This window comes from Salvelinus namaycush, chromosome 4 (assembly GCF_016432855.1).
Source record: "Salvelinus namaycush isolate Seneca chromosome 4, SaNama_1.0, whole genome shotgun sequence".
NCBI classification, from domain to species: domain Eukaryota; kingdom Metazoa; phylum Chordata; class Actinopteri; order Salmoniformes; family Salmonidae; genus Salvelinus; species Salvelinus namaycush.
In genome coordinates this window covers 78,944,161-78,961,145 of record NC_052310.1, presented here as the reverse complement: position 1 = coordinate 78,961,145, position 16,985 = coordinate 78,944,161, and the positions used below count along the sequence as shown (strand labels likewise).

Sequence of the window (16,985 nt, the reverse complement as noted above, 5' to 3'; positions counted from 1 at the left end):
CCGTTCCCTCGCTCCGGGCGCAAACCAGGGACCCTCTGCACACATCAACAACAGTCACCCACGAAGCATCGTTACCCATCGCTCCACAAAAGCCACGGCCCTTGCAGAGCAAGGGGAACCACTACTTCAAGGTCTCAGAGCAAGTGACTCACCGATTGAAAGGCTATTAGCGCGCACCACCGCTAACTAGATAGCCATTTCACATCGGTTACATAGGGTTAGCGAAAATGCTCTCCTAACCTGCTACAAAAAGTCACTTGTATTTAGGTGCCGTGTTTTTAGGGAGTCCCTAGCTCTCAACCTCTAGGCGACATTCTGCCTTCTCCCTACAGTTCTCAGCCATTAGTGTCACCCACGACTGGCTCATGTGAACTACAATCCAGACGTTGCATTTTAATATTTATAAATGTCAATCATCGCTTGCGGTACGGCTTTCAAAACATATGGCCCTTATCTATCATTAACAAGAAAGAATCCTTCCAATAAAAAATATTTACTTACTGTAGCAGTTTTGCACAGATCCATACAACTATGGGTGTCTCCATCCGATGAAACTACACTTCCCGAGTTAAGTTTACACACAGGTGTTCGGAGCATGCTAGATAGCTAATTAGCACAGGTGGTCGCCTCAAGTCTTCAGTCTGTCTTCCATAAACAAGCGCTGTAACGTGGAGATATGGCCGTGTTGCAAAAGTAACTCCAACTTTATCAAGGTGTGTATCAATTTAACCTTTATTATTAATAATAATAATATTTCTCGCTGATATGAAAGATAAGGGACAGATCTAAATGTACTGGGGGAGGGGTGGTCCAAAATGGGGGAGGGTTGTTAAACTTTGTATTTTTGGGGGGGAGCACATGGGAAGGTAGTGCATTTTTCCCCTGATTTACATTCGCTCTTCTGCTCGTATTTTCCCTATAAACAACGGCTGGACTTACTTTTGATATTACCCTAATTAAGTTTAGAAACGTTTGTAAAGGTTTGATATGGTGTGGCTATTATTAAGCTTTAGCTACTGCAGACCTATGATATGAAGGCAGTGCGGCACTCCAACTGAATCCGACAGTTGAACTTGATGTGAGGAAGACTGTTTCAGGCCTACCAGAGTTACTTCTATAATCTAACAATATAATGCTTATCTTTATACAAAATATTCAGTTAGAGATTTTACAAATTACCCTCCTTCTGTACATCTATATCTGTATAGCAGACGCAGTAGCATTATTACATAAAGAAATGCATGTCGTAGCATGCCACCGGTTTATCTCTATCTCTGGGGTTAGGCCTAAGCTTATACTACATATACAAAAGTATGTGGACACCCCTTAAAAGTAGTGGATTTGTCTATTTCAGCCACACCCATTGCTGACAGGTGTGTAAAATCAAGCACACGGACATGCAATCTTCATAGACAAACATTGGAAGTAGAATGGCCTTACTGAAGAGTTCAGCGACTTTGAACGTGGCTCCGTCATAGGATGCCACCTTTCCAACAAGTCAATTCGTTAAATTTCTGCTCTGCTAGAGCTTCCCCGGTCAACTATAAGTGCTGTTATTGTGAAGTGGAAACATATAGGAGCAACAACGGCTCAGCCGCAAAGTGGTAGACCACACAAGCTCACAAAACAGAACCGCGAGTGCTGAAGCGCCTAGCACGTAAAAATCGTCTGTCCTTAGTTGTAACACTCACTAACGAGTTCCAAACTGCCTCTGGAAGCAACGTCAGCACAAAAACTGCTTCATGAAAGCTTCATGAAATGGGCTTCATGAAATGGGTTTCCATGGCCGAGCAGCCGCACGCACACAAGCCTAAGATCAGCATGTGCAATGCCAAGCGTCGGCTGGAGTGGTGTAAAGTTCACCGCCATTGGACTCTGGAGCAGTGGAAACACGTTCTCTGGAGTGATGAATCACGCTTCACCATCTGGCAGTCCAACGGATGAAATTGGGTTTGGCGGATGGCAGGAAAACGCTACCTTTCCCAATGCATAGTTCCAACTGTAAAGTTTGGTGGAGGAGCAATAATGGTCTTGGGCTAGGCCCCTTAGTTTCAGTGAAGGGAAATCTTAACGCTACAGCATACAATGACATTCTAGACAATTTTGTGCTTTCAATACATACTTTTATTAATACATGAACATTATACAGTGGACACCTAAGCCTATAGGCTTTTGCATGCAATAACCTGATACATTTAGTGCTCAAATCACTGACAGCTGAACCATGAGATGGGCAATTATTGTTTTAGGATAGTATTTACATTTGTGTAATTTAGCAGATGCTCTTATGTAGAGCGACTTAAATTAGTGAGTGCATGCATTTTCATACTGGTCCCACAACCCTGGCGTTGCAAGCACTATGCTCTACCAACTGAGCTACACAGGAGCCACATAGTAGCCTAAAACAGGCTATAAAGTTTTGCATATGCTACACATCGAAACACAAGAAATTGTGTTTTTGAAATTTGTTATAGGCTGTTTTAAGGACACGTAAATTAGGCTCATTTGGCCAACATCCTTCGTTTATTGATGGCGCTGGCTGCGACAGGTTGGATGTGAATGTATATGGATGTCCATAAAATTTCTCAAATGTCTGGTAAATTATAATCTTCCCTGTTATGTTGTCTGGTGCCAAATTTTCCTAAATTAAACTCTGAAATGGCATATTGTTTTTACGAAGATTTTAGAATATTCACATGAAAATGTGTTGCAAACTGGATGGAAACCTAGCTATAGGTGTCAGTTTGATTATACCTCCACATCATGGTTTACCAACAACCCCAATCATCTAAAGTATAAGCTACCAGCCAAACAAGCTTGTAAGAATTGTACTTAAACTCCCCCCTCATACTGATCTGGAGGTTGAGCATTTTTCCGTCTTTATATCCGCAATGTGTCTTTATCTATGTAATTGTATATGTATTTATGTGAAAAAAATAGGGACCACAATGGAAATAAGTCTGACTTTATTGTGCAATCCCAGGTCACTTATTTTTGTGTATACTTGTGTTTTTTTTTAACTGACAAATAAAATCAATCAATCAATCCAAACTGTGCAGCGACCAAATGATGAATGGAATGAGATGGGTTACAAAACACCAAAAAGTTAATGGCATTCAGAGATTGTCAAGCCAAGCTTTCGAAACAAGGTAAGGAGGGATGCATTTTCTGTTTGTCGAGATTAACATAGTCTATTTATTGTGGTGTTGAAAACCATGATATTGAAGTGCCCGAAGTCGGTATGCTTTGTTTATTGGTTGTGTGGTCAGAATCCTGTTGGTGGAAAATCTGTTGCATATATTTTATATAATTATAAACATATGGCATCGAAATGTTGAAAATCAGATTTCCCCCAAGCTGATCATTGTCTGCAGCCAACTGATCGTAGCGTAATGAAACAAACATGGAGAGTTAGCTCGTCAGTGCTGCTCGGGGAACCCTCAACCTTCTAGCCCTCCGTGGCATCGACTGTGCCACAAAAGCATGTTGAAGTGGCAAAGTCGACATCCATGTTTATGAACACAGGGTCACTACAGTTATTGTTCTTTGTGGTTGTAAACTTTATTTTGAGTTAATTCTATGAGCAGGGAGGGTGTTCAATTTATTTTACAGTACAATGGGAGGGTCATGTGAATTATTTTTGCCAGGGGCACTCTACAAAAGTCAGACATAATTTTCAAATTATGCATTCACGTTTAGTGAGTCCGCCAGATCAGATGCAGTAGGGATGACCAGGGATGTTCTCTTGATAAGTGTGTGAATTGGACGATTTTCCTGTCCTGCTAAGCATTCAAAATGTAATGAGTACTTTTGGGTGTCAGGGAAAATGTATGGAGTAAAAAAGTACATTTTCTTCAGGAATGTATGGAGTAAAAGTTGTCCAAACTATAAATAGTACCCCGTCCCTAGGAAGGGTGCGTTACTTGAGTGGGTTGAGTCACTGACATGATCTTCCTGTCCGGGTTTGGCGCCCCCCTTGGGTTCGTGCCGTGGGGGAGGTCTTTGTGGGTTGTACTCTGCCTTGTCTCAGGGTAGTAAGTTGGTGGTTGAAGATATCCCTCTAGTGGTGTGGGGGCTGTGCTTTGGCAAAGTGGATAGGGTTATATCCTGCCTGTTTGGCCCTGTCCAGGGGTATCATCGGACAGGGCCACAGTGTCTCCCGACACCTCCTGTCTCAGCCTCCAGTATTTATGATGCAATAGTTTGTGTTGGGGGGCTAGGGTCAGTCTGTTATATCTGGAGTATTTCTCCTGTCTTATCCTGTGTCCTGGGTGAATTGAAGTATGCTCCCTCTAATTCTCTCTCTCTCTCTCTCCCTCCCAGAGGACCTGAGCCCTGGGACCATGCCTCAGGATGACCTGGCCTGATGACTCCTTGCTGTCCCCAGTCCACCTGGTCGTGCTGCTGCTCTAGTTTCAACTGTTCTGCCTGCAGCTATGGAACCCTAACCTGTTCACTGGAAGTGCTACCTTGTCCCAGACCTGCTGTTTTTGACTCTCTCTTTCTACCGCACCTGCTGTCTCTAACTCTGAATGCTTGGCTATGAAAGCCAACTGACATTTACTCATGAGGTGCTGATGTAACAGTATAACTTTACGTCCGTCCCCTCGCGCGAACCAGGGACCCTCTGCACACATCAACAACTGACACCCACGAAGCATCGTTACCCATCGCTCCACAAAAGCCGCGGCCCTTGCAGAGCAAGGGGAACCACTACTTCAGGGTCTCAAAGCGAGTGACGTCACCGATTGAAACGCTATTAGCGCGCAGCACCGCTAACTAACTAGCCATTTCACATCTGTTACTCACCCCCCTTTCGACCTCATCCTTCTCCGCAGCAACCAGTGATCCGGGTCAACAGCATCAATGTAACAGTTTAACTTTACGTCCGTTCCCTCGCCCCTACCCGGGCGCGAACCAGGAAACCTCTGCACACATCAACAACTGACACCCACGAAGCATCGTTACCCATCGCTCCACAAAAGCCGCGGTCCTTGCAGAGCAAGGGGAACCACTACTTCAAGTCTCAGAGCAAGTGACGTCACCGACTGAAAGGCTGCTAGCGCGCACTACCGCTACCTAGCTAGCCATTTCACATCGGTTACAATGACATGTTGCACCCTCTACAACCACTGTGATTATTATTTGACCCTGCTGGTCATCTATGAACGTTTGAACATCTTGGCCATGTACTGTTATAACCTCAACCCAGCACAGCCAGAAGACAACTGGCCACACCTCAGAGCCTGGTTTCTTCCTAGGTTCCTGCCTTTCTAGGGAGTTTTTCCTAGCCACCGTGCTTCTACATTTGCATTGCTTGCTGTTTGGGGTTTTAGGCTGGGTTTCTGTATAGCACTTTATGACATCGGCTGATGTAAAAAGGGCTTTATAAATACATTTGATTGATTTAAGTACAGATACCCCAAAAAAAACTACTTCAGTAATATTTAAGTATTTCTATTAAGTACTTTACACCACTGCCCCTCCCCCTCGGCAAATGTCGATCTGTCCCTAAAATGCTTAGCTTATGTTTATGTGTTAATGTTCAGATTGAGCGTCGGTGTTCTTAACAAAACACCTTGTACAGAAGAAGCCTTCATCCAATCACTCTTTAGTGTAATGGAACTGAGAGTCTTGATCAAGGGCTAGGGAGTCCACATCAGCCTAGCCAGGTGGGCACAACAACCGGGAATATTTTGCCATCTGACAAGACACATGTGATACAAAGCAATTGAACTAGCTAAGTTTATACATTTAAAAAGCAAAATTGTTAAATATAGAAAGCAGTTAGGTGGTCAATTTGTATGCAGCAGCGTCAACAATCCGCTACACTGTAGTTGTTTTCGCAGCAATATGGGAAAACTATTTCCGATTCACAGATGAATTTGACAATTTAACACAACACATGCAGATCATCTCGTTTGTTGTGAACATTAGTACGAGAAAGTAGAAAAGCCGCGATCAATAAGAAAATCCGCATAAACGTCCTGATTTTGACAGAATCACCTGTGTGTTACAGTAGAAACTGCTCGGTGGGATTTATTGTACTAACATGATGGTTCCACAACAAAAGTTCCTGTGATGCCCTTGCCTTTCCAGACTGTGCATAAGTCAGGCCTATATACTAATACAATGTTGAAGGAGAACATTAAGAACATTAATTGGTCTTAATGATCATGGATTGGTATTTGTTTATTAAAAATGGTTGATGGAACAATTAAACAAGTGACAGGCAATTGACAACTGTCAAATTCAATCATATCATTATTTTATGATGTTGATACTACAGTTTGGATAAATTATCAGTAATAATGTAATATGCGAACTGGCCATAGAGATCCTATTAAATTACAAGTGGGGACTATGTCATTAACTCTCAAAGTTCCTGAATGGGATGAAAATGGCAGCCATATTGGTCAGGGAGAAATCCGAACTAGTCTAATTGAAATGAATGGCAATAGATGCATAATCCTGATTTTACTTATGTCGGAGAATAAAAGTAAGGCATGTGATATCAGAAATTGTGTAATCAAATTATTGTCAACCTAAAATATTGTCATATAATTATAAATACAGTTTATATGGGTTTTATACCAATTTTCTGTATATATTGCCTCTAAACTATATGTAAACAGACCATAAATGTCTCAATTTTTGTTTTCTTGTAAAGCTGTGAGTGCTATTGTATTAAACAATATCAGTACTTAAACAAGTTTTTAAAGTCCTCTCAACTGATTGGGCCAGTATACATTTACATTACATTTAAGTCATTTAGCAGACGCTCTTATCCAGAGCGACTTACAAATTGGAAAGTTCATACATATTCATCCTGGTCCCCCCGTGGGAAGTGAACCCACAACCCTGGCGTTGCAAGCGCCATGCTCTACCAACTGAGCCACACGGGACGGAATGGCTTTGGATTGAGTGCATTGTTGGAATGGAATGTTGGCATATTGGTAGTTAACTTGAAAAATCTATGGAATCGTTCCTCTAAAACTGGCTGGCTAACAAACATACAGTGTAGATACATTTTTCAAATTAATTATTTTACACAATATCTTATCACAGCGCTGGCAAACCATGGTTGACCAACTCCCTGACAACAATGGCTGACCTTTAGACCAGGTTCATGGACATTCTAGTATTCTAATTCCTAATTCTATGGAACTGGCAATTTTTCTGTCTCATCACTTTAAGTTGAATTCATTCAACAGAAACCTAAGAGGGGTAGTCTTTCCAATGAGACATTGAGAGGCCTTAACCTGCACCCTGTCACCTCCATTTGCTTTAAATCTTTTAACACTCTTATTCCAGACCTATTCCTGGATAAACAATGAGCAACATCCATTTTTTTAATTATTGAAATTTCTATCAACCACAAAATACGGTTTCTCATTGTTCTGAAGAATAAACAATGTTATTTTCAGTAAACTATTCATATTATTCATCACCTAATTATCAAATAATAAAACAAATATATCAAAATAAATCTTGTAAATTTAATGGAATAATCTTATGCTCAGTGTTGATCATTAACCTTTTATGACTTAAAAAAAAAAAATATTCTATAAATTTTGACAGAATTTCCTATGGTGGTTGGTTATTGTGTCCGCTACTATTCAGGTAAACACACAAACAAACAAACATGCAGACATACTTAATGCGGTGTAGCGGACACAAGTGTTACCCGATATAGCCTGAGAGATAGACTGGTGTCAGTTAAGGTCATAGCGCACTTTTACTAGCTACTTAAGCACTGAGGAAAATATAACAGAACAGCTCCCTTTACACTTGATTGTCAGAAACAACAGGCAAGGATTTCCCCTACTCCTTCAACAGTTGTCTGAATGGGCACCTCAATGGTATCTTGTTTTCTGTTTCATGTGCAGTAGGTCAATGTATATGTGGGTTGATGCTGGGCTAGCAGTGATGCTAACCATTGTAATGACCTGTGAGCTTTACACAACTAAGACAGAGCACTGTGTCATACAAGCTGTAGTGTATTCATATTGTGATTTGGATGGACAGAACGGTGTTACACAATGTTACAACTAACATAGCAGCTCTTTACATTTTAGGCAACACTACGTAACAAAGTAATAGTGCATTAAATTGATTTCCAGTGTGGATTAGCCCAAAAGCTACGTTAAATCCATTACAGGACAATAGGATAATGCACTCTCTCGAGGGATAAGTGTACATTCAGTTCATTGTAACATACAACACTTCCTTACATGGCATCTGTTGTATGGTTACGATACAGTCATTTAACAGATGGAAATGTTCAGGAGTTGTGTTTGAAATGTTCAGGAGTTGTGTTTGAAATGTTCAGGAGTTGTGTTTGAAATGTTCAGGAGTTGTGTTTGAAATGTTCAGGAGTTGTGTTTGGGGAAAAAAACAATGCAATTCGCCACAATACGTTACAATGTGTTTATTCATTTCTTTGATAGACAATGTGGTGTGCATTGGAAGAAAACATGGGGCAACACAGCTATACAACCTTCTAGAACTTAATCAAAAGGAAAAAACAAAAATGGTCTCATGGATTCAAAATGTAATTGAATAGAGAGGGGCTCTGAAAAGAATCTAACTTGAAGGGTACAATTCAAGCAGGACAGAGAAAATCAAATTTCCAGGAATGGAGGCTGCTGTAGGCTTGAGGAAGTAGACTGAGGCTGGAAGCTGGAAGCTGGAGGAAGGAGAGGAGAACGAACACCTGCTGCTCTCTCTGCGCCCATGGATCTCTCAGGACTGGACCATGATCAGGAATTCTGTGGCGGGAGAGAAACCATAGAATTAGAATGCGAAAAACATTCTGAGATTAGTTCTAATTCTGGATAAGAACAAGAACATTCTGAGATTAGATCAGAGCAGTACTCTGCAAATGTTGGTTATTTATGTAATCACTTCAATAGACAGCCCATAGAATTAGGAATTGGAATACTACAATGGACATGAACTTTGTTATCAAAGACAGTACAGTATGAAGATAGGCAGAAACTGCTTCTCCAATAGAAATCCCCAATCACACTTTTAGGCGATGTCATGGCGACGTTGGCTAGCTAAACTCATGTGCAGAAACATGTCATTGGATCTAACTGTCGTCTCATGCCGAAATGCACATGTGCAGGCCTTCAAATCAATGGCACTCCTTCGATATAAAGTTGTATTTGATGAAAATGAAAACATGTCAGTTTGTCACTTTCACAAGGTTGGAGTAATAACATGTTCAACTACACTGAGCAAAAATCTAAACGCAACAATTTAAAAGATTTTACTGAGTTACAGTTCATATAAGGAAATCAGTTAATTGAAATAAATTAATTAGGCACTAATCTATGGATTTCACATGACCGGGAATACAGATATGCATCTCTTGGTCACATATACCTTTAAAAAATGTAGGGGAGTGTATTTTTTGGGTCCACGTTTAGGAAGTATAGAAAATAGACACGACAATTGCCTGCTAAAGTGCGTTTTAATTTAATTATCTTGTGTCAATAAAAAACAGCTGGACGTAATGATGTCACACCTAAAAAAAGATTGTGTTGAATAAAAATGTAGTGGTTGAAGTGTTTCCAGTGGTGGAAAAAGTACCCAATTATGATACTTGAGAAAAAGTATAGATACTTTAATAGAAAGTTACTCAAGTAAAAGTTAGTCACCCAGTAAAATGCTACTTGAGTAAAAGTCTAAAAGTATTTGGTTCTAAATATACTTAAGTATCAAAAGTAAATGTAATTTATAAAATATACTTAAGTATCACAAGTAAAAGTAAAATTATAAATCATTTCAAATTATTTATATTCAGCAAAGCAGATGGCACTACAGATGACCACGTGTTCTCCTGATAAGTGTGTGAATTGGACCATTTTCCTGTCCTGCTAAGCATAAAAAAATGTAACGAGTACTTTTGTACTACATTATTTTCTTTAGGAATGTAGTGAAGTAAAAGTAAAAGTTGTCAAAAAAATGTATAGTAAAGTATAGATACACCAAAAAATACTTAAGAAGTACTTGTAAGTATTTTTACTTAAGTACTTTACACCAATGAGTGTGAATTGGAGCTTCATAGTTACATTCCGTGCCCCGCGTACCTTCAAAAGTATTCGGCAATCATCACACCATTTCCGTCATAATTTGTCGCAATAAAGACAGTTAGACAAAATAAAAATCCACTCCTGTCCAACAGGTAAAAATGTTGACCATCTTTAGAAAATGTCTCCTATATCTGACGTTTCCATTACACATGTCGCAATGATTTTGGTTAATGGAAATCTTCTTATTGACTTCTCAAACCCCAAATCCCGGCCTGGTCTGCTTGGTCTGTTTTACAAGCTTTCCCAGAAGTCTCCCAATGTTGTCGGAATACTTATGTAAATAAAGTATTTCTTGTTTTTATTTTTAATACATTTGCAAAAATTTCTTAAAACATGTTTTCGCTTTGTCATTGTGGGGTATTGTGTGTAGATTGATAAGGGGAAAAAATATTTGTATCCATTTTAGAATAAGGCTGTAACGTAACAACATGTGGAAAAAGTCAAGGTGTCTGAATAGTTTCGAATACACTGTATCACGTGCCTTACTTTTATTATGCATACCACCATACACATACAGTGCCTTGCAAAAGTATTCACCCCTCTTGGCGTTTTTCCTATTTTGTTGCATTACAACCTGTAATTTAAATTGATTTTTATTTGGAGTTCATGTAATGGACATACACAAAATAGTCCAAATTGGTGATGTGAAATGAAAAAAAAAAAACTTGTTTAAAAAAAAAAAAAAAAAAAAAACCTGGAAAAGGGGTGTGTGCGTATGCATTCACCCCCTTTGCTATGAAGCCCCTAAATAAGATCTGGTGCAGCCAATTACCTTCAGAAGTCACATAATTAATTAAATAAAGTCCACCTGTGTGCAATCTAAGTGTCACATGATCTGTCACATGATCTCAGTATATATACACCTGTTCTGAAATGCCCCAGAGTCTGCAACACCACTAAGCAAGGGGCACCACCAAGCAAGCGGCACATGAAGACCAAGGAGCTCTCCAAACAGGTCAGGGACAAAGTTGTGGAAAATACAGATCAGGGTTGGGTTATAAAAAAATATCAGAAACTTTGAACATCCCACGGAGCACCATTAAATCCATTACTAAAAAAATGAAAGAATACGGCACCACAACAAACATGCCAAGAGAGGGCCGCCCACCAAAACTCACGGACCAGGCAAGGAGGGCATTAATCAGAGAGGCAACAAAGAGACCAAAGATGACCCTGAAGGAGCTGCAAAGCTCCACAGCGGAGATTGGAGTATCTGTCCATAGGACCACTTTAAGCCATACACTCCACAGAGCTGGGCTTTACGGAAGAGTGTCTAGAAAAAAGCCATTGCTTAAAGAACAAAAATAAGCAAACAGGTTTGGTGTTCGTCAAAAGGCATGTGGGAGACTCACCAAATATATGGAAGAAGGTACTCTGGTCAGATGAGACTAAAATTGAGCTTTTTGGCAATTAAGGAAAGCGCTATGTATGGCGCAAACCCAACACCTCTCATCACCCCGAGAACACCATCCCCACAGTGAAGCATGGTGGTGGCAGCATCATGCTGTGGGGATATTTTTCATCGGCAGGGACTGAGAAACTGGTCAGAATTGAAGGAATGATGGATGGCGCTAAATACAGGGACATTCTTGAGGGAAACCTGTTTGTCTTCCAGAGATTTGAGACTGGGATGGAGGTTCACCTTCCAGCAGGACAATGACCCTAAGCATACTGCTGAAGCAACACTCGAGTGGTTTAAGGGGAAACATTTAAATGCCTTGGAATGGCCTAGTCAAAGCCCAGACCTCAATCCAATTAAGAATCTGTGGTATGACTTAAAGATTGCTGTACACCAGCGGAACCCATCCAACTTGAAGGAGCTGGAGCAGTTTTGCCTTGAAGAATGGCAAAAATCCCAGTGGCTAGATGTGCCAAGCTTATGGAGACATACCCCAAGAGACCTGCAGCTGTAATTGCTGCAAAAGGTCGCTCTACAAAGTATCGACTTTAGGGGGGTGAATAGTTATGCACACTCAAGTTTTCAGTTTTTTGTCTTATTTCTTGTTTGTTTCACAATAAAATATATTTTGCATCTTCAAAGTGGTAGGCATGTTGTGTAAATCAAATGATATAAAACCCCAAAAAATCCATTTTAATTCTAGGTTGTAAGGCAACAAAATAGGAAAAATGCCAAGGTGGTGAAAACTTTTGCAAGCCACTGTACATAAGTATCTTTCACAGAATCAATTTGCCCCCATGTCCAAAAGATGTTGGATAAGGCATAACAACAAACCTTAGGTAATACAAACACCCAAACACTTACAAAACCTGTTGGTTTATTATTCCATCAATAGAGGGGAAGTGGAAAAAACGGACCAAAATGACCCTGAACCAAATCGTTGGTTTGTAACCAGAGAATAATGTTTAGGGTTGTCTGAATTGTCTGCTTTATTGGAATTAATGGAATAGACCCAAAAATGCAAACGTCACCCATATGGCACTCCAGGTAGGCTCAATCAAACGCTAAAAGTATATGAAAGGTTTCGAATACTATTTAAAACCAAGGTCTGCTGGAAGCTGTGACTTATGGATCTCTGCTTGGCAAGAAGACCAACAGGGATTGCCATTAAGAGCATCTGATTGAACTCCACAATCTGTTCTTGTCACCCTCAAAACCTTGTACACATGCTACTCTATACTCTACCAGGCCTGTCCCAAAGCCTTCCTCATGACCTGAAACATCTGCTGTCTGTAAAACCTACACTCTACCTATTCTCTTCTGTCTATCCTGGGCTGGCCCTTCAAAGCCATACATCTGTGTTGACCGGTGTCAGGGCAGATTACAACTCTAAAGAGCATAACGTTAATCTCATACTACAAAATACACACGGCCATACAATGCCATAAATATGAATAGAGACACCCGTCCATCGGCATGCTTGGCTTAGATTCAATAGTATTCTGCCATACTGGAACAGGATGGCAGAATACTAAGAAAGAACTTTAAACTATTTGATACAAGGAAATGCTAACAGCCTTACCAACTGGCTCATGATAATGCCCCAGCCTGCAGGTGATTACAGAGAACGACTCACCTTCTACTCCGATCTTGCCATCGTTGTCATCATCAGCTGCAGACAGGAAGCCTTTGCACTCAGCGTCTGTCAGTGTCCGCGCCCCGGGAACAAACCGTTGCAGGAAGAACCTAGGGGAGTACACACACACACACACACAATCAGAATACAAACACATATACAATCATTTTGTGAGCCTTACACATACAGTACCATGCATCTGTCACGTGCGCACACACACAACTTGGTTTCCAGGACAGCCCTTCTGGCATAAAGGTTATTTGGCTCAACTTAAACAAGGATTGAAAGTAATATAGCTAGGTTATACAGCCGAAACGTCAAATGATAAACTCTCTGGCACAATGTTCTGTCTGCTCTCTCCATGTCTGGTCTCTCTCCAGCTTTGTAAAAATGTTCAGCCTGGTTTCTAGCCAGCTTTATAACAATGCTCAGCCTGGTTTCTCGCCAGCTTTGTAAAAATGTTCAGCCTGGTCTCTCGCCAGCTTCCTAACGAGTGTTTTTTTATATGCATTGTCATAGAAGATGAGGGACAGTCAATTGAGTAAAATCTCTGCTATACTGCATCTGTCCATGAACTCAACTGTACTTGGGTCATACAGTTGGTGTCCTAAATTCTGCTGGCTGGCACATTTATTTAATGTAGACAGCACATTATATAATGCAAATATAACAATTATACTTATTTTTTTACCCATGGATTTTATTAAGAAAAATGAATAATGGTAGCGTTTCATTAAAATGACAGGGCAGTTGGATTGGACAATTTGATCTCATTGGTATTCGTTGCACTTGCAACAAAAAAATAGGTCATTGTATTAAATAATATTAAGTCTCCTGTCACACAGCATACATTTAGAAATGCTCTCTGTGGTTCTGATGGCTCAGCAGGTTGCCGCCGGCACAGTTGGTGGTCCTGTGTGGCTCAGCTTATAAGAGTGTGCTGCTGGCAAAATGCCAATGTCATGGGTTCAATTCCCGCAGGAATCACATACGCGTAGTAAAAATGTATGGTATGTATTCACTGTACTGTGAGTTGTTATGGATAAAAGCATCTGCTAATTGTCACAGTTGTAGTTTTGAATCCCACCAGTGCAACATACAGCCAACTGAATGTATTAACGATAAGTCACTTGAATAAAGGTGTCAGTAAAATGACCATGTAATTAAATAAAGGTGTCAGTAAAACGACTATGTAATTTGCATTCCTATATTATCATTACACAGGAAATTGGTCACAAGTGTCCCTCCTTCTAAAGGATTACTCCAAATGTCATACTTGAGCTCTGACTCCTCGATGTAGCCACTGTTGTCGTCGTCAAGGATCTGGAAGACATCTTTGACTTCTTTGGGAGACTTGGAGGTCAGACCACACAGCTGGAAAAACTTCTTGAAGCTGAAGGAGTCTGGGGCTGAATGGAGTAAGAGAGAACACGTCAGAGGAGGCTGGTGAGGGGAGGACGACTTATAATAATGAGCTGGAATGGAGTAAATGGAATGGTATCAAACACATGGCAACCAGATGTTTGATGTGTTTGATACCATTCCATTAATTCCATTCCAGCCATTACTATGACCCATCCTCTCCCTTTAAAGTGCCACCAGCCACCGCTGGAACCCATGCACCCATAAATGCACCAATGCATGCACACACAGACAGTAGACACGCAGCATGTGAGTGCGCACAAACACACACACACACACATATATAGAGTTCAGGCAAGATTGACTCGCTGAGGAGCTTAGGTAGCGTGGCTGCAGTCCAGACTGGAAATGGCTCCCTTTATAGGCTGGCACACAGACACTCTTCCTAAACTGGTACAGTCCTCTTCACCCCAGCACGTAGACTAAACCGATCCTCAGGATGCTAAATTCTACTGCAATAGTTTGTGGACTACTGTCAGCCTACTACTGAGTAGGAAGCACTTTACCTAACAATAACTCCTACTTTACTTGATAACTGTCTGTTAGAATCTGACCATCTCTCTCATCTCTCTGTTTTCCTCTCATTCTCGCTCTCTCTCTCTCTCTCTTTCTCAATACTCTCTCCCTTTTCTCAGGTAGTCCTGCCTCCTGAAGTAAGACCTACCTTGGAACTCCTTGACGGCATTCTCAATATCCTCCGCGGAAAGGATAGAAGTGAGTGACATATTAATCCTGTAGGACAGAGGAACATCGAAAATAATTCACACACACACACACACACACACACACACACACACACACACACACACACACACACACACACACACACACACACACACACACACACACACACACACACACACACCAGGGCTATTTAAACGGTCAAATCCAGTCTCTTCATTTTGAGAATATGAGTCAGTAATCCTGACTGCATTCATATTCCTTAAATGAATGGAAAAAAGCAGCTGGATTACACAAGGGTGTACAGTAGGCTATGCCAATAATAATGCATTGATACAAAATTCATCAACTATGCAATGTTACAAATCAATTTCTTCAGAATCTTTCTGAAATGAATCAATCTTAAGTAACCAAAACCAACAACACTGCCATGAATTGAACAACACAACTTTTTAAACCTACCTATATGTCCCTTTCTCTCCCTCCCAGGTGATGACGTCTAAAAGTACAGTTTTAGTTCGTTCTGTCAGCTTCTTTCCTCTCCTTGCTCTGTTAATTAATCTGCTGATGTCAATTTAGTGAAATTATGTCTATGTCCCTGTTCTGTCTGCTTTGTCGTAATCTGGCTGCTGGATCTGATTCCTCTGATTTAGGCGATTTGAAATGATCTGGCAAAAAGGCAATCGACGAACACGCAACAACACTTCTGCATGGATATGCATAATGGCGTCTGCCAAATGGATTAGGAATAGTCTGGGCTACTGAGCGAAAACCTTCAAGCCAAATTCCGTTAAAAACACAAATTCCCGAGAAAAATTACCTAAGAGAGGGTCAGCCAGGTAAATTAACCCGAAACTTCCTCCGCATCACCTGAGCCGCACTAGGCTACCTAAGCATATCTCGGTCGGCAAAGTTACAGCACGCACACGTCACACCAAAAACTCCAATAGTGTTTTATCCAGCTCACCGCTTTGATTGTCTCGCCTTGCCGGTGTCCAAAGCAGAGGATGTAAGGCTTTGTGGTGACTGATGTCAGCCGATGAGGACTTATATATGGACTGGACACACCGAGAATCAGCAATGCTTGAGTTACCTGTCCGTGTATCAAATTCTCACAGCCAGGCCCCTCTCGAATTCCTTACCTAACTAATTAACCGTTAGCCTACTATTTATATCCGTCTTCACTAGCTGATGCGTGCAAATAGGCACTGGCAACTGTACCGCCCTTATACTATAGCAGCAAGTGTTTTACGCATCTCTCTCTCTCTCTCTCTCTCTCTCTCTCTCTCTCCCTCACACTCGCGTGCACACACACACACACACCACGTATTGATATTCCCTATAGCAAGGTTCTCTATAGGCATTTCCCCAATGATTTTATTTGGTCCCCCAAGTTTTCTGTTCTTTAAAAAATTATAATTTTTGTTGTTGGACATAAAATACTGTAAAATCACCAGATAATCAGCTGAAAGGGATTTTAATTTAGGAAATCTGTTCTCAAGTATTCCCACGCATAAATGGAGGCATATGGGATCTTGTCCCAATGTAATAAAGGTTTGAAATTATTCTGTTTTTGTCAAATGCTATATCTGTTTGGGATTCTTGCCGTCAATTTGTAGTCTGCAAGTGATTTATACCTGTGTTCTTGCCCCTGACCATCCCCTGCCCAATAGTGGTGGGAGTCTTAAATGGTGGGAGTCATTAAAGTGCTATATGATGTATGACTTTAATTTATATGATAACATTG

General features: G+C 40.7%; 1 protein-coding gene across 1 annotated transcript; it reads right to left on the bottom strand.

The window, feature by feature from the left end:
• Positions 1 to 8,745: 8,745 nt before the first annotated feature.
• Positions 8,746 to 15,282, bottom strand: LOC120045745 (parvalbumin, thymic CPV3-like). The gene is made up of 4 exons (XM_038990684.1): positions 15,222 to 15,282; positions 14,412 to 14,544; positions 13,136 to 13,245; positions 8,746 to 8,771 (listed from the first exon to the last, which is right to left on the bottom strand). Exons 1-4 carry the CDS (start codon positions 15,280 to 15,282, stop codon positions 8,746 to 8,748), a joined length of 330 nt encoding a protein of 109 aa, XP_038846612.1.
• Between the last annotated feature and the right edge of the window lie 1,703 nt (positions 15,283 to 16,985).

Coding starts and splice junctions, on each gene's coding strand:
- LOC120045745 (XM_038990684.1), bottom strand. CDS start 15,282: ATGTCACTCACTTCTATCCTTTCCGCGGAGGATATTGAGAATGCCGTC. Junction 14,545..15,221: donor TGCCGTCAAGGAGTTCCAAG/GTAGGTCTTACT, acceptor TACTCCATTCAG/CCCCAGACTCCTTCAGCTTC. Junction 13,246..14,411: donor ATCGAGGAGTCAGAGCTCAA/GTATGACATTTG, acceptor GTACTCCCCTAG/GTTCTTCCTGCAACGGTTTG.